A 20,333-nucleotide genomic window follows, 5' to 3' on the forward strand; every position below is an offset into this window, starting at 1 on the left:
ATAAACCGCTCAAAACCGTTCAAATCTTGCGCGGTTTTTGAGCGGTTTTTTTAGATAAACCGTTCAAAAACCGCTCAAACCGCTCATTTTGAAGCAATATTTTGAGCGTAATTGTCTAAAAAAACCGCTCAAACCGCTCAAATCTTGCTCAAATTAGGTGAAAAATCTCGACTCGGGGAAGATCTGGAGACATCTGACTTCTCCATCATCTTATGCCATTAACAGATAAGTTAACTTTTTATAGCTCAAAATGGTGGGGAAGACCTGGAAACCGCATATTCGTGATCCAGGCCATGAAACGCACACGCGCACACACACACATACACACACACACACACAGATACACACATATACACACACACACACACACACACACACACACACACACACATACACACACATCTGTTGTTCCCCTGCATTTTCTTTCTTTTTCTCTTTTTTTTATAAGACGTGGCCATGAATTACTGAGTTAAACTGATTTTGCACCGTGTTTTGCGTTGTTATAGTGCTGCATGTTTAAACCAACACATCACCATTTTTGTGTGTGCTGCATGTTTTATGTTTTTGGCTGTGGTCTTTCATTGATTATATCTGAAAAAGCAGAAAAAAGTTGTTCGCCTAACTTGAGCATATTTGAAGTGGAGCTGATAGTTTTGAGTATAATTTGCACAGAAGAAGAGTAGTATGTTTGAACTGGATGGAACTGGGATCCTCGTCAAAGACACGTGAGTCAGAATAAATGTGCAAAATTGTTATTTCAAACAGATTCTGTGCCTTCTTAGCTAACAAAAATCAAATTGTCATCAATCTTACGTTTTACTACCAATAGGTTTTCTACAAACAAAACGTATATCGTAAAGGTAAACATTATCATACTTCTATGAAAATATCACATGCTTGTGGTTTGAAAAATAAAGCTCATCGTTCTACTCCGTGCTTGGTTGAGGATTAATAATTAGACTTATATCTGATGTTTCCAGGACTTCCTCCATCCTTACAAAAACATCAATCGCTGAAGTGATTGTTTTTTTTTCAATTAAAATGGTGAAAGGATTGAGAATACATGAGAGGGCAAAAGTTTGTACGTGAGGCCTTGAAACGTAAACATATGCTGTTTCCAGTGGTCCCCTATTATTGTGAACAAAAGTTCAGTTAATGGTCTGATTGACTTTTTTGATGAAAATTGACTGCGAAGACCTGGCAACACCAAGTTTGTGGGTTCGAAACGCATATATTCCCTATTTTAGTCCTTCCCTGTCAAGCTAACCACCCGAGTTTACCTCAGCATATAAAATATGCAATTCCCTCACCACAGAGTTTTTGAGAAAGTACATGTCATTTGATTTCGTATTAATAAAACTTAATGGCTATCAGCCTTTTTTCAAAGTTTTGCAATATGCATTTACCAACTGTGATATCTCATGATCGTGTTAAATTGGTGATCTTTATACTGAATTCTTACAATTGCGTCTTTTTTTCTGAGTATACGAATAATTTTAGATGTGAATTCACTTAACCAGCACACACTGAAATTAAGATAGTGTCATGAGGCAATCAATCGTGCTGATCTTGACCACTGACCGGTATTAGATCATACCCGATTCGAGATTTTTCACTTAATTTGAAACAAGATTTGAGCGGTTCGAGCGTTTTTTTTAAACTATTACGCTCAAAATCTTGCTTCAAAATGAGCGGTTTGAGCGGTTTTTGAACGGTTTATCTTAAAAAACCGCTAAAAAATCGCGCAAGATTTGAACGGTTTTGAGCAGTTTAACTGAAAAAACCGCTCAGAAACCGTTCAAATCTTGCGCGGTTTTTGAGCGGTTTATCTAGAAAAACCGCTCAAAGGCTGTTCAAATCTTGCGCGGTTTTCGAGCCTGTTTTTGAGCGTTTTTTTCAGATAAACCGCTTGAAACCGTTCAAATCTTGCGCGGTTTTTGAGCAGTTTTTTTCGATAAACTTTTCAAAAACCGCTCATTTAGAAGCAATATTTTGAGCTTAATTGTCTAAAAAAACCGCTCAAACCGCTTAAATCTTGAGCGGCTTTTTGAGCGTTTTTTTTAAATATATATTAAATCGCTCATAGATATATACAAAGATACGTACATACATCTATACACACATACATACATACATACATACATACATACATACATACATACATACATACATACATACATACATACATACATACATACATACATACATACATACATACATACATACATACATACATACATACATACATACATACATACATACATACATACATACATACATACATACATACATACATACATACATACATACATACATACATACATACATACATACATACATACATACATACATACATACATACATACATACATACATACATACATACATACATACATACATACATACATACATACATACATACATACATAGATACAAACATACTTACATTTGAACATACATACATACATAAATACATACATACATACATACATACATACATACATACATACATACATACATACATACATACATACATACATACATACATACATACATACATACATACATACATACATACATACATACATACATACATACATACATACATACATACATACATACATACATACATACATACATACATACATACATACATACATACATACATACATACATACATACATACATACATACATACATACATACATACATACATACATACATACATACATACATACATACATACATACATACATACATACATACATACATACATACATACATACATACATACATACATACATACATACATACATACATACATACATACATACATACATACATACATACATACATACATACATACATACATACATACATACATACATACATACATACATACATACATACATACATACATACATACATACATACATACATACATACATACATACATACATACATACATACATACATACATACATACATACATACATACATACATACATACATACATACATACATACATACATACATACATACATACATACATACATACATACATACATACATACATACATACATACATACATACATACATACATACATACATACATACATACATACATACATACATACATACATACATACATACATACATACATACATACATACATACATACATACATACATACATACATACATACATACATACATACATACATACATACATACATACATACATACATACATACATACATACATACATACATACATACATACATACATACATACATACATACATACATACATACATACATACATACATACATACATACATACATACATACATACATACATACATACATACATACATACATACATACATACATACATACATACATACATACATACATACATACATACATACATACATACATACATACATACATACATACATACATACATACATACATACATACATACATACATACATACATACATACATACATACATACATACATACATACATACATACATACATACATACATACATACATACATACATACATACATACATACATACATACATACATACATACATACATACATACATACATACATACATACATACATACATACATACATACATACATACATACATACATACATACATACATACATACATACATACATACATACATACATACATACATACATACATACATACATACATACATACATACATACATACATACATACATACATACATACATACATACATACATACATACATACATACATACATACATACATACATACATACATACATACATACATACATACATACATACATACATACATACATACATACATACATACATACATACATACATACATACATACATACATACATACATACATACATACATACATACATACATACATACATACATACATACATACATACATACATACATACATACATACATACATACATACATACATACATACATACATACATACATACATACATACATACATACATACATACATACATACATACATACATACATACATACATACATACATACATACATACATACATACATACATACATACATACATACATACATACATACATACATACATACATACATACATACATACATACATACATACATACATACATACATACATACATACATACATACATACATACATACATACATACATACATACATACATACATACATACATACATACATACATACATACATACATACATACATACATACATACATACATACATACATACATACATACATACATACATACATACATACATACATACATACATACATACATACATACATACATACATACATACATACATACATACATACATACATACATACATACATACATACATACATACATACATACATACATACATACATACATACATACATACATACATACATACATACATACATACATTATCAGTAAATTTCGAAATCTCAAATCTCAAAGTATGACCACTGGGTGTCTCAAATACAAAAACGTTTTATGACTAATTTATTAGAAACAGCTTTTTGGTGAAAACTTATTTTAAGTGATGTTGAAGGCACTAGGGGATTAATTGTGATCTAGACTAGTGCCGACTAATATAGACCAATTGACTAATGCCTAACAGATTATCAGGAATTTTAAAAATCTCAAGTTACAAAATATGACCACTGGGTGTCTCAAATACAAAAATTTTTCATGAATAATTTATAAGAAACTGCTTTTTAGTGAAAACTTGATTTTAGTGATGTTGGGGGCACTAGGGGACTAAATGTGTACCAGACCAATGCCGACTAAGGCAGACCAATTGAATAATGCCGACCAGATTATCAGTAATTTTCAAAATCTCAAATTTCAAATATTGGCCACTGGGTGTCTAAAATACAAAAACATGTTATGACTAACTTATTAGAAACTTTATTTTAGTGAAAACTTAACTTTAGTGATGTTGGGGGCACTGGGGGACTAACTGTGTACCAGACCAATGCCGACTAATGTAGACTAATTGATTAAGGCCTACCAGATTATCAGTAAAGTTCAAAATCTCAAATCTCAAAAAATGACCACTGAGTGCCTCAAACAAAAAACATTTTATGACTGGTTTATTGAAAACCGTTTTTTGGTAAAAAGCTGTTTTTAGGGGCCTAATTGTGTACCAGACTAATGCCGACTAAACCCGACTAGGTAATAATTGTGTACCAGACTATTGCCGACAAATGTGGAATTATTGACTAAAGCCTACCAGATTACAAGTGTGTTTTAAAATCTCAAATCTCAAAACACAACCACTGGGTGTCTCAATTACTAAAACATTTTATGACTAGTTTTTTAGAAACTGTTTTTAAATGAAAATTGATTGTTTTAGTGGCGTTGGGGTTACTAGGGAATTTATTGTGTACCAGACTATTGCCGACTAATGCAGACTAATTGACTAATGCCTGCCAGACTATCAGCACGTTTCAAAATCTCAAATCTCAAAATATGACCACTGGGTGTCTCAAATACTAAAATATTTTATGACTAGATATTAGAAACTGTTTTTTAGTGAAAACTGCTTTTTAGTGGTGCTGGTGGCACTAGGGTACTAATTGTGTACCAAACTAATGCGGATTAAACAAAAAGTAGACTAAAACCTACCAGATTATCAGTAAGTTTCAAAATCTGAAATCTCAAAGTATGACCACTGGGTGTCTCAAATACTAAAATAATTTATGACTAGTTATTTAGAAAAACTGTTTTCTTAATGCAAATGCCGCTGTCACAGTCAGTTTTTTATTTAAGGTGCCTGATGACCCACACAGTCAGATTAACCTTAACTTTCATTATCTCAAATGTCAAAACATTTTACTAAAATATTTCATGACTATTTTATTAGAAAACTGTTTTTTAGTGCAAACAATTGCCCTATGCAAACTTCAACTCGCATACCAATCAATCAGATTTCAACTTGCAATCGCAAAACATGGTTAGCCGCTTGCTGTGTTGTGTGCTCACAAAATCAGTGATCGGCCATCTAAATTTCAGAATCTATAATTTATTTTACCAAATTATTTTAGGTCTTTAAAAATTAATTTAGAAATTACTTTCACCAAATTAATTTAGAATTTTATGCAAATCGCCGTGTTGGCGACTCAAACCGCTGTCTCAAATTGCCGTCGCTGGTGCTACATGATCAAATTCCGTCACTGGTGCGCTCATTTTTTATCAGTTATACAGTCAATCAACGTCTCTGTTTTTCTCTTTCTAAAACTGTAGGTTTAGTTATCTTATATTTTTTTGCCTCATCGTTATCTTCATTGCATCATCTGATAGACTTTACTGCTTCCAGCTGTGGAGCATTTCTTTTGGGCCTTGTTTTAAAAGCTACCTTGTTATTTAAATTAGTTAAAATTTTAGTTAAGATAGTTATGCTACATAGTTATGGGATTAAATTCACAAGTATTTCTTTTTGACATGAGAAAATCGGCTCTACTGAAGCTAATTCTTATTGTTTTTTGGATCCACTCGTGTAATGTTAATGATGCGCCAGAATTATTAAAGTTTTGGCTATATAAATTAACCAAGGATATATGTTTACACTCAAAACGGGCTCATGAGGAACAAAACGAGGTGGTCTTCTCCTTTCTTAAAAGTTATAGAAATTTATCTTTAATCCTCATTTTATTAACTCAGAGTTCATACCTCCTTTTGCCTTCTATAATTATGACAGAAATTCCCGGTCCAATATCGGAATTTTTTGGGGTTTCAATTGATTGCTTCCATGATGAGAACCTCAAACCTACGGTTTAATTTCTTTCACGCTGTCAAACAGATCACATGATGGGCCTAAATGAGCCTGAGCTCTCCGAAAGGTTAAAAAACTATAACTTAAAAATTTTTTGTCAAAAAGTTTCGGCTGCTTTTTTGGGTGAATTGCCGCTTTATGTTCACTTAACTCCATTTATAATACCTCGGTATTCAGATAATGAGATTACATTAAATATTTCATCGGAAGGGGCGAGACACATAAACCAACTGTCAATTTTATTCCTGCAGGTCACTGTCCAGGTTCAGTAATGTTCTTACTAGTTCCCAATAAAAAGTCTGCCCTTTTACTGGCAATTTCAGATGGCAAGTTTGTCATACGAAGCGAATCAATCTTCTTTTCGACAATTTACAAGAAGCTGCTGTTCACAATTTTGATAATATTTACATTGACACAACGTTTTGCAAAACAGATTCCAATTTAATACCTTGTAGGGAGAGCTGTTTTTCAGCCATCTTTCAAGCCGTGTCCGCATGGCTCTGTTCATTTCAAATTAATGTGGTCCTTTTTTCTAACAAATCTCGCTACGGTTATGAGTTTTTGACGAAAGAGCTTGCAATTAGATTCAACACTAAAGTCTACGTTTCATTTTGTCAGTATCGACTGTTCAAAATTGGCTCACCTTAGATGTCGAAAGTACCAAAATCCAATTCTGCAAGCCGTCGTCTGGGTCTGCGAACTTAAAACTGCTTGAAATCCGGGCATCCCACTTCCAGAAGTGCTTACAATCATTCCAACCGCAATGTTCTTCACTAAAAACGAAATAATGTCTGGGAGATTGGTTTAAGCAGTGTCTGAGAGAACTATTCGGTGCTGTTATTCTTCGCACTCATCAGCTGACGAAATATTTGATTTTTTTTCCAGTCTGCAGTTCGAAAGTATTACACCTTTCGTTTGTCCGGATAAAGATACTCCACTTGACTCTGTGAAAGCTTTTTTTTTTAAAGTACGCTCAAACATCAGAACATAAACACGTCAAACTGTTTGAGTACAAAGTTGTGGAAAGAAAAAATCAAATTCAATAAGAGAGATAAAGGCAAACACGCCAGACTACGAAAACCATAGTGAACCATTAAGACAACAGAGACGCTTTGTCGAATGTGGAGTTTTCGAGAGAAAGGATTTAGAAACAGCCGAAACAGCCGAGGAGACCATTTTTTCAACAGAAACACCAGACTATGAATATCATAGTGAGCCATTGGGACAACAGAGACGCTTTGTCGAATGTGGAGTTTTCGAGAGAAAGGATTCAGAAACAGGCGAAACAGCCAAGGATAGAAATATTTCAACAGAAACACCAGACTATGAATACCATAGTGAGCCATTAAGACCACAGAGACGCTTTGTCGAATGTGGAGTTTTCGAGAGAAAGGTTTCAGAAACAGGCGAAACAGCCGAGGGGAGAAATATTTCAACAGAAACACCAGACTATGAATACCATAGTGAGCCATTAAGACAACAGAGACGCTTTGTCGAATGTGGAGTTTTCGAGAAAAAGGATTCAGAAACAGCCGAAACAGCCGAGAAGACCAATTTTTCAACAGAAACACCAGACTATGAATATCATAGTGAGCCATTGGGACAACAGAGACGCTTTGTCGAATGTGGAGTTTTCGAGAGAAAGGATTCAGAAACAGGCGAAACAGCCAAGGATAGAAATATTTCAACAGAAACACCAGACTATGAATACCATAGTGAGCCATTAAGACCACAGAGACGCTTTGTCGAATGTGGAGTTTTCGAGAGAAAGGTTTCAGAAACAGGCGAAACAGCCGAGGGGAGAAATATTTCAACAGAAACACCAGACTATGAATACCATAGTGAGCCATTAAGACAACAGAGACGCTTTGTCGAATGTGGAGTTTTCGAGAGAAAGGATTCAGAAACAGGCGAAACAGCCGAGGAGAGAAATATTTCAACAGAAACACCAGACTATGATTACCATAGTGAGCCATTGAGACAACACGGACGCTCTGTCGAAGGTAGAGATTTTGAGGAAAAGGATTCCGAAACAGCCGTGGAAAGAACAGAAAAATTAATCCAATTGCTCAACAAAAGTTTAAAACAAAGTTTTACTTTTTGTACTGTAGTTTTACCGCTTGCATAAGTTTTTCCTTTCAGTTTTAATTAAACGAAGGTTTTTTAATCCAGTTTTCAGAGGACATTTCAGTTCGGCTTTCAAAAAAGGCAATCGAGCCGTCCTTTATCTCGTTTCAAATACTGAACCATCTCTCATCTCAAATACTCGTCTCAAATACTGAACCATCCCATCTCGAACACTGATAAGTGCGATGATAATTTTTGAAACAACTGAACCATCACATCTCAAATACTGATGATGATTTCTTAACCATATCTGAACCATCTCATCTCAGTTACTGATGAGTGGCTTAACTGCCCCCATTTAAAATATGAATTGCCATTTCAAACCCTGATTAGCCATTTCAAACCCATCTCAAACCATCACAAGCCCTAAATGGCTTCAGATGATTGTGATTTCCGATCTCAAAATTCATCCCAACGGCAAACATTTGACATCCGTAAAGTTAACCAATGTTTTAAGATTTGTCTGTGGATTTCGCTGACAAATGAACGAGTCCTTGCTTTCAAATTGCGCGTTCCTATAGATAATAATTCAAATGTTCCACCTCTAGCTTTTAATTGTTCAAATGCAAGTTCATTTTTAAACAAAAATGCGGAATCAACTTACATTTTGCGGAATCCGCTTACATTTGCGATTTCCGCATACAAATTTTGCGGATTTCACTTACATTTTGCGGAATCCTGAACAACTAGCTAGTTTCTCAACTAGCTTTTCTAGAGACCACTGAAATTTTGTTTGTGGAATCCACTAACGTTTTGAAACATATTTAAAGGATTAACTCTGGAATCCAGGAAGATACAGACATAAAATTGTGCGCCTATCCAGTGCACAGCTCGGCCTCGTAATGAATACTCTATTGCGTACTTGGCAAAATTTTTGTTACCAAATCGGTAGCCATAGGCCTCGAGTGACACCCTTCGTAAATCGTCGGACACCTTGTTGCCGTCGTCTGATTGTTCTTCGATTGCTTTGACTAAGTGTTTGACCGGTTCCCCAAATCTTTTTGGCGGATCGTTCTTGTTGGACCTCTGGTTTTCCGTTTCATCCAATTGATTTTGTCGTGCTGCTGCTTCCCCGGGTTGAAGTCCTACATTTAATCATCGCTTTTTCTGTAGTTTTCCAGTGATCGCTAGTTTTTAGCGCTGATTCATGTATAATTCAGAGTTTGGTGCATAGATAAACCTGTGGTTTTTCAGAGCTATTTCAGTAATGATTCCGTACAAAATCATCGCTAAAACTTGAGAAATTTTAATTCATTCTAGTAGCTTTCAAATGAGAGTTATAGCTGATAAGCTCATTAGCTTATCAGGTATAAGTATTGATAGCGCAGAGGTAGCAAACAGTTGTCCACATCGCAAAGTTAGGGGATCGAACCCCTGTTAGAGAACTATTTTTCTCATTTTGATGTTTTTATCGCTGTTTCATCGCTGAAATTAAGCCAAATTAGAAATTTTTATAGATAAAATTTGCTATTGTGGCAGTGAACATAGATAATTGATCGATCGCGATCGCTGTTTTTTTTTCACTTTTTTATCGCTAGTTTTCAATGTGAGCTGAACCCGGGTCTGCGGTAGCAGTCGTTGACACTTCTTTTTATGGCTCTGCTAGTTTCTCCGACCAAACAGGTTTGGGATTAGAAGGATTTTCTCTCATCCTCTCCGTAAGGTTTGTTCTGTCATCTCTAGTCTCTCTTTTTGCGTCGTCTCTTTTTTTTTCAAATATGTTAAGAGTTTCTTCTAGTTTCTTTTTAGTTGAATTCGTTCTCCCTATTCAAACAGTTAAGGCGTTGTCGTTAAGTTTTCTTTCAACCCCTTGCTGAGTCGTGCCTGCTTTTGCGCTACCGACTCGTTTTTTCTAGCTCTTTGCGCTGATTGACTCTCCTTGTTCTCCGACGCTTTAAATTTGACTTCCTCCTGAATTTTTGGTCTGGTACTCGACCCCCTCCCCTTGATTCGCATTCGCCCTGTGCGTGTCCCATTTGATTATGCATGTTAGCTCTGTATCCATGGATGTCACTAGCGTCGTACTTTCCGTGAAATCTGAAAATTGTACACAAACCAGTTTTACTTTTCTTTTTCAATTTTGTTCATTGCTCTATTTATTTTTCAATGAAACTTTTTAGACCCCGGTCACCGCGTGCGCCGCCTCCACCCAGAGCGAGAGTAAGACCCCTAACACCACCTCTCTCAATTGACAGCGGGGCAAGGCGACCAGCAGCCCTCGTGCCCCCCTACTCTGCGACTGCTCCCTTGGTGCTAATGCAACCGCCTACTGCTGACAACTCCGCTTATTTTAGAAGGATGGATGAAATTGAAGATAGGTAAGTTATGTGCTGGCGGGTTAACCAGCTCAAACACATCCTAGTCGACATTTTCCCCTACATTTGAAGCAAGATTTGAAAGGTTTGAGCGGTTCTTTTAGACGATTGCGCTGTAACTCTTGCTTCAAAATGAGCGCAGTATTAGTGGCTTTTGAGCCGTTTTTGCGAAACATATAACCTTGAAACTGATGCTTATGTGAGGCGGGGTGGGGGGGTATATCCATAAAATGTTCTGATAAAAAAATTTTAAATTTAAAGGATTGGAAGAAAAATAAATTGTTTTTCGATGTTCTATATTTCGTTTAATTACCGCTGAACCCGAAAAACTAAGTGGTGAATTAGCAAATTTCGACTTTTTCGCTAGCCAATTTTGAAGGAACTTATTTTACATCAATCCAAAGCTATTATTGTCCTGAGCTTAAATTTGAAAAGATATTTTACCTGTGATCATTTTTCGAAAAGTTATGAGGGTTTAAAGATTGCCATTTTGGCCAAATTAGAAAATTAACGCGCGATATAATTCGCGCTATAAACGTGTAAGCGGAGATTAAATCCGTCTTAGAAATCGTTCCAAATTGGTTCAAGGAAGATTATATGCCATAATTGATTTGTTAATAGGAGCAAATTTTATCCCTGTGTACTTCTTATGGCGTGTGGGCGGATGTTTTCACAAATTGTTTTTATTTTACTTATCACATTTAAACTTTCCAGGTTATTACTGCTCCATAGACCATAAAAGGCAGTCAGAACATTCAGGGCTTTGCCCTGATACGAGCAGTCTTGTTTATACATATGTTTAGTGACTCGAACTACAGTGCTGATTTAAATTATCCGGACAAAACGAACAAAACTTAAATTTTCAAACGCGTTTTTCTCAAATTGGGTTGAGATTAGACAAAAAGAGAGGAGAACAAAAATTGCTTAGATTTTCATCAGCAATTTTACGGTGTAATTTCAACACCATAAAAACATTTTGGCTTTTTTCAATTAATCAGGAATTACGCTGAAACTACCTAGTTAATTCATAAGAAAATCATTTCACAGGAAGCCTCTTACGCAGCTCAACAAAAACTAAGAAGAGTTAAGTCTCAAAAAATCAGTATACGAGAAAACATTTTCAGTAACAAAAAGTTTATTTTTTTACTATATAAAACCCAGAATACCTGTTTAAAATTAAATTTTAAACAATTTGCGCAATTTTTTGGAGATCTAACTCTTCTTAAATTTTGTTGAGCTGCGTAAGAGGCTTCCTGTGAAATAATTGTTTCATCAATTAATTAAGTAGTTTCAGTGTTCTTGATAAATTGAAAAAAGCCAAAAAGACCCATTTCGGGGGTAAAATTTCTGCAGAATTAATATGATGTAATTTGTTTTGCGAAATTCGGGCCCAAAATTTTACCCCAATTTTGGCTTTTCTTAGTTTATCAAAAATTACGCCGAAAACACCCAGGCAATCACCGACATAATTATCTCCAAGTTAGCCCCTTACTTAGCTCAACAAACTTTAAGAAGAGTAATTTCTCCAAAGAAAGTTGCAAATTGTTTAAAAACTGTTTTCAAATAAAAAGTTGGTATTTTATTTAGGGATCCACAGAACTTGATTATTGATTTTGTAAGCAACCTCGAACTGTTGGCTAAAAAAGTATCCCAAAAATGAGAACAAAAATTAGGGATATTGAGTAGCCGCCATTGAACGAATGAAAAAGATACTTGATCAGCTAAACGAACGAAGTAAAAATTTTTCAAGTAGCAAATTTGAGCACGAAGACGAATGCATTGAACAATCGGAAGAGTCAGATATGTCGCACAGTTTTTAGGAATAAAACAACAACTCCATGATTTGAAACAGCATCTTGAAAGATATGTTAATACTTTTTCTGTTCGTGGATTTAACGGCGGTAGATAGGATTTGAATTTGATTCAGGATAAAGAACAGGAAACATCAGTCATCAAAAAAGCGAACGACTTTATATTTTTCAATTGTGGAGATGTACATTTTCTCGATATAATGAAGTTTCGGATGGAGTAACTGCTCTGGACTTTTTTCTCAGAGCATATAAAGCTAGCAAAACGAAAATATTCTTCCCCTTTGAGTGGTTTAACAACACAGACAAACTTGATTTTCCCGATTTGCCGACCTATGATGTCTTTTTCAATAAAACTGAAACAACAATCCTCTAGACAAAGACTTTTTTGGTTATTAGAAGCTGAGAAAGAGTATCCTTGACAATCAACAAGCAATGAAAAGGCCTCAAATCAAGACTAAGCCTCCATCAGGTTTGGATGATTACAAATACTTATGAGAGACGTAGAAGGAAAACAAAACGACTGTGTTCAAAGATTTTTGCAGTATTGCAACAACAAAGAAGCAATGCAAACTTTGATCAAATTTTATTTTAACAGGGATAGACATGTTGACACTTGGATGTACACTTCCGATTCTAGAAAACGATTGTCTGCAATAATCTATATATTATTTAAAAAATGGAAATTTTGAGAATTTTGTGAAAAAATACAAGACATGACGAGTGGTCCTTCGATTGTGTTTACCCGAAAAGCTGTAGTTGATGAGAATTTTATCAGAATTTCATCAAAAGTATGTGAGCGAATCGTTAAGATTGCTGCAAGTCAGATATATTTTTTCTCAATTGGTCAAGATATGCAAACATGAATGTACATGTGCAGGGAGTTTGACACCAATTTGCAGAAAAGTAAAACTAGACATAACCGTTTACGCATTTTGAGATTCTGGCCATATCTTTCTACCAGCTACAAAGGCAAAAATGCAAAATTGAGAGCTTTTTTGCATCTGGAAAACAGAAAAAAATTGACTGTTTTAATGTAGACGGTAATTTTGATCACTGTAAAACAGTATTCGAAGCATTGGATTGTTACTACCAGTTCAGTTCCTGTCAAGAAGCTGGTCCCTCCTTAACAGATCAGGATAATGATCGAGGTAATAAGAAGAGAGGGCTGCAGGATATGTGACGGGTAAATATGAAAAGAAAGGCTACAAATTTGAAGAAATGTGGGATTTTGAGTGGTGGGAAAATTTCAAAACCAATGACAAAGTCAAAAATCATATCCGAACCCCTTCTCCGTACAAAAGACTTTTTTCTACAGACTCCCTTCATGTAAAAAGAAAAACTGGATCTCTCTTTGGCTATGTTCAGTGTGATTTAAATGATCCAGATGAATTAAAATTAAAATTTGCCAACTTTACTTCATTTTTCAAAAAACTGAAGTACAAAGAAACGATATTGGAGACTACATGAAAAACTATGCACTCGATAATGAGATATTAAAAATCCCTCGGAGAATGCAGATATTTAGTTTTAAGCTAGAGACTGGAACAGTTATAACCCCTCTCTTCAATTTTCATTGGGAACTTGATGTGCGGTGCACCAAATTTAACCGTTTCGTTCTCCTCGAAAAGGTTTCGAAAAAGTTCTCGTGCAATCATTCATTGATACTATTCGAGAAAGAGTTGAAAACTCATTATCAGTAGTTGTAGCAGAATCAATGAAAATTTTTTGATGATTCCTTCTATGGATATCAAATCATGAAAGATCCAGGCATACAATTACGAAATATCTGAACGATCAAAAAATGCACAAGTCAATCAATGAACCCTTATTCAGAAGATTGAATACAGTTGATACAAGTTTTTCTGAGGTGAAGTTGTTGAAATTAACTATTGAACATAGAGAACCCATACTTGTTGGATTTTTCACACTGCAGTTTGCAAAGCTGAGAGTATTGGAGCTGTACTACAATTTCGTTGACAAGTTCTGCGATGTAAAGAAATTTGAAGAGTTGGAGATGAGTACAGACTCACTTTACTTAGCACTTGCTGAAGAAAACTTATATTGCTGTATCCAACCAGATAAGATAGCTGTTCGGGAAAAAATGAGGAAAAATGATTGCAGAAAATTTTTCTAGTCAGAATGCAAAATCTAGTTTTTTTCCTCAAAGGTGTTGCAGTATCCATAAAAAAAAACATGACAAGCGGGAGCCGAGATTTTCACAGACGTTTTTAGATATACAGATAAGTTCAAATTTAGTAGTGAAGGTGTGAACAAACGAGTTCTGGTAGATTCCGGAGATGAACCAATGTCAAAATACAGGAGAGTGTTTGACGAAGCAGTCAACCTCACAACTACAAACGAATCAAATGATTGAAACGTATAGGCAGACAAACAAATGACTTAGTTATTATCATCCAAAAGACATGTTCAAATTGATGGAACTCATATCACCTATTTTAGTTTTTTTTGCTTCAGTCGTGTTGTTTGGGCGGAAGGGGCGGGGGGGTCCCCTGGAGACTTCCATGTTTTAAGATAGGGGAATAGAACCTTCGGTCTCCAAGCTATGTGTTAGAATTGGGTATAGAGTCTACAATTCATTCAATTGGGGAATAGGGTTGGTAAGGTTTCAGAGTGATGAGAAGAGAATGGTACGAAAAACTGTAATTTTTTGGATTTTGCGTGGAAGTGCTTAGTTTTTTTCGCAAAAACTACGGAACGCGTTTTCTAACTGGTAAATATCAAAAAATAATTACATGTAGATTGTGGAATGAAGGTCTTGTAATCACAATTTTGGTTCATGGTAAATCAATGGTTAGAGTGATTGGGAAAAAAATATTTTATAAAAAAAAAGAAATTATTTCTAAAAGCTTCAAAACACGTTAGGATTTGATGTAATTTCCCTTAATATTTAATTAATTAGATAATCTTGCTCTTCGCAACTGTGCTATATCTACCTGAAACTTTGCTGAACTTACTGAAAATTCGGAAAATCATGTTTTTTGAGTCATTACGAGGCCAAACTGTGCATTTTGTGCATTGTAAGCGGATTCCGCAACAAGGACGCTAGTAGTAGAAGAGTGAGCTGATCAGGAGGGGGGGGGGGGCTGATGTATTAAGGTAGGCTATAGATTTCCTATGAACTAAGATAGGGAATAGTCTTCTCAATGTATTAAGATAGTAGGTTTCAGATGGTAAGATGGTAAGTTTCAGAAAATTTTTGGCTTGATTTTGCCAGAGAATTTTTTGAGCTTGATTTTGCCAATACTTGCATTTTTTAGCTAGCTTCAACGGTTTAGATGTTTTGATTATTGTTTTATAGGCTCGATTTAACGAGAAAACTATCTAAAGTTATACTGAAACCTAACGCAACTTCGAGAAAAAAACTTCGAGAAATTTATATTCAAAAGATGAAGCAATTAAATCACTGCTTCGTATAATCATTTTACCACAAGTTTACAGTTAGTTAGTCAATACTGAATTGAATGCTATTACACACTCAGTTATTTACAACTTCAAAGGTTTTGTGTGTATTCCGTCGTCCTGAACTTGTCGTTTAGGGTAAAAGTAGCCCAATCCGTTCTTTGTTTGCTCGTTTGTAGCAACCATAAGATTAGTGGTTCTAAATCCTCCGTTTGTTGAAGTCAAATTGGACATCACCGGATTCCTCTAGAATTCTTTTGTTCAATCTTTTGCTGCTAAAATTCATCTTGTCTGATTACTTGTCATAGCAACAATAAGTCTTGCTGCATAAACATAGCATCTCCGTACACCTAAAATCTTCTTTGAATAGACGAGGCTCTCGTTTATCGTGCTTCTTGTGAACACTACAACATGTTCGTGGAAAAAAATATTTATTTTTTAATCTGCTCTGATTGAATCTCTGCAATCTTTTTCTCTCAATTTTTCCCAGTCATCTTTTTTCTCCGGACGAATACAATCAGACAAATTTTCCTCAGCAAGAGCTAAATACAGCAAATCCGTGTCCATTTCTATATCCTCAAACTTACTTACATCACAAAATTTGTCGAAAAAATTGTAGTAAAGCTCAAGCATTCTCAGCTTTGCATACTGCAGAATGAAAAATCCGACTATTATGGGTTCTTTGTGCTCAATTGTTGAATTTAGTATTTCAAACTCGTATAAATCTTTCTGAACGGTGTTAAATCATTTGAAGAGTGGTTCATTTTTGGCTTTGTGTGTTTTCTCATCATTTCAAAAAAAACTTTGTGATCGTATGTCTCGATCTGTCCATTATCTGGTAACCGTAGGATGAATTATCTAAAAGCTTCATAGTCTCTGCAACAACACCGGATAAAGGGTTCTCATCTCCTTGCCTTCCAGCATCAACAACCGACTGAACAAACTTGTTGAAGCATTTTTGAGGGAGATACTGTACAAAGCGGTAAACGTTTGTACACTGTAAGCCAAGTTCCAAGTAGAAAATGAAAAGAGGAGAAATGAAACTAGATATGAGCATTCACTGGGGATGCTCAAGAAGATCATTTTCAACGGCATAATTTTGCATATATTCCCAAATGTCACTTCTTCCAACTTCAGTGTTTTTAAAAATTGGAGGAAAATTGGAAAATTTTGCTTTCAGTTTGTCTGGAACAATTAAGTCACACTGAATGTAGCCATATAGAGATCAATATCTTATTTTTTCCAATAAACAATCAGTAGAGAGAGGTCTTTTGTAGGGAAAGTTTGATCGGATATGATTTTTTATTTTTTCGTTTGTTTTGAAGCTTTCCCACTACTCACATTACCAAATCTCTTCAATTTTGTATCTTTTTTCGCGAATATACTCACGTCTCAAGTCATCCAGCTCTCTTCTTTTGTTTCCTTTCTCAATATCGTCATCGCTAAGTGAGGTACGGATAAGTGAGGTAGAATTTTTCATTGGTTGATTTAAGCAGACAAAAATTTGCCAGATTTGGAAGAGTACAACCAAGTTTTAACATATCAATTTCTTTTTGATGATAAAACTGAACATTTTTTGCATTGCTTCAGTGGTTGGAACAACCACTTTTTTGTTGTACCACTGCGAAAAATCTTTAAATATAGTCATTCCATGTTTCTGCCAAATCTCCTGTAAATATTCCATCCAGGTGCGGGTACTTACTTGATTTGAAGTTTCTTTAGTGCTTGCTGCTCATCACATTCACTTGACCGCATTTTTTGATAATCCTTAAAGTCTTTATCAAGAGGGTTGTTATTTCTCAATTTACTGAAAAAGGCTTCGTATGGAGGTAATTCTTCATTCTCGAGCTTTTCCGCACTGTCAAACCACTCATAAGGGAAAAACCTTTTTATCTCACTTGCTTTGTAGGCTTTAAGAAAGGAGTCTAGAGAAGTTGCTCCACCGAAAAACTTCATGATATCGAGAATCTGTATATCTCCAAACTTGAAGGATATGAAATCGTTAGCCTTTTTGATAAGCATAGGTTCAGCTTCTTTATCGTTGATTAGGTAGGGAATCAGATAACTCTTGATCAAATTCACATCATGGCTTCCACTGTTAAACCCAAATACAGGTAACATGTTAACATATCTCTCCAAATTTTGTTTCAAACTAATCAGCTGATTTTTCTGCATTCTCAAAAACTGAATTGACATATCAGTTTCCTCTGTATCCTCTATACATTCATCTTCGTATTCCAAATTTTCAGTTGGATGATTTTCACATCTTTCATTCAACTCTTGGAAAGTTTTTGACATCCGCTGATTCACTATTCTTTCAACATCTTGAAATTTAGTTCTCATTTTGAGCTTATGTTTTCCCAGCCAAAAGTTCGAGTTTGATTAAAAATTGATAATAAGTTTTTGCGGATTCTTGTTATAAAAAAAAATTGGTTCATCCATCAGGTTCGAGGCTATTGATGCAGAAATTGGAACGTGTTTTCCATTCCAGGATGTTGTTTGGGTAGCTTTCAGTTCATCTGATGGAACACATATCGACTCAAAATCGAAAAAGGCTAGGTTGTTGAATAGTGTGTTATCTTTGGAAACTGGGATATTGAATCCTTCCAACTTTTCAAATAGCGTTTCTCGAAGTGTATAAACATTCTTTGGATAAATGAGTCACACGCTATCTTTACAAGTCATAAGATGTCTGTTGAAGTTGTTTGATCTGTTGAAGAAACAGTCACAGCTAGGACATCGAAAGCACTTGACGAAAGAATCAATATCATTCGTGTGAATGATATGGTTGTTGAATCTTAGCAATTTGACTGTTTTTTCGAATTTTCCAAAACTTCGCCTGGCTAATTTTCCAACATATTCTCCTTCCTGAATATCAAAATCGTAAATGAATATGTTTCGTTATTTTATTCCCTCTACAAGAGGTAAATCATCGATTGACACTCCATGAAAGTTCTTCGGATCGAATCCAGATTTTGATATAAACTCTGTAAACAGCAGAGATGTATGAGCATTGAGGTTGCTATGACCATGCAAATACATTGTTAACGCACGGAAAAAACAAAGATGATCTTTGTATGGTTGTTTATCTTTATCTGATAAAAAACAGTTTACTGAATGGTTTTTTAGTAAAGGTTCAGGCAAGACAGAGTCTGGACATCCCATTGGGATGTTTTTCAGTAGTGCAGCAAAAATAGTGACATTTGTGATCAACTTGAATCTCCACTTTGTACTCTGACGTTCCTGGGTGGATTGCTCCACGATATCAAACTTTTTAATTTTTCCCTTGATTGTAATCAAATCCGCTTTCGTACACAGTAAATGCAATTTTTCGAACAAAGTATTAATTTCGTAACCATAACAATACCAATATTCTCCCGTTTCGACATTACGGAGAACAAATCCAAGAACAATGTTGATTTTTGCAGCGGAATCCAGCTTGTTGAAGACTTCTTAAAAATTCTCGTTGATAATCTTGATATCTAACTTTGACATTTGAAAGTTCAATACCTCATGCCTCCCATTCTCTATCTCAGTGTCAACAACCAGGAAGAACTTGACAATATACTCAAAAATCAGCAATTTCTCAATGATTACACTCAAAAAATTCAGTTAATTCGATGAAAAAAATTGCAGTGACGTTATTTTAATTAATTTTCCTTACATTTTACCACAAGTTTACAGTTAGTTAGTCAATACTGAATTGAATGCTATTACACACTCAGTTATTTACAACTTCAAAGGTTTTGTGTGTATTCCGTCGTCCTGAACTTGTCGTTTAGGGTAAAAGTAGCCCAATCCGTTCTT

The 20,333-nt window shown here is 34.8% G+C and overlaps 1 protein-coding gene across 1 annotated transcript in view; it reads left to right on the forward strand.

Annotated features, from left to right (window-relative positions):
- Positions 1–455: 455 nt before the first annotated feature.
- LOC134838649 (protein FAM81A-like) overlaps positions 456–20,333 on the forward strand; it is a gene marked incomplete in the record, with an annotated part of 119,592 nt that continues 99,714 nt past the window's right edge. The window contains 2 exon segments of the mRNA XM_063854110.1: positions 456–725; positions 11,101–11,298. Of these exon segments, the coding sequence (XP_063710180.1) occupies positions 685–725; positions 11,101–11,298 (239 nt within the window).

This window comes from Symsagittifera roscoffensis, chromosome 1, assembly GCF_963678635.1.
Source record: "Symsagittifera roscoffensis chromosome 1, txSymRosc1.1, whole genome shotgun sequence".
In the NCBI taxonomy this organism is placed as follows: Eukaryota; Metazoa; Xenacoelomorpha; order Acoela; family Convolutidae; genus Symsagittifera; species Symsagittifera roscoffensis.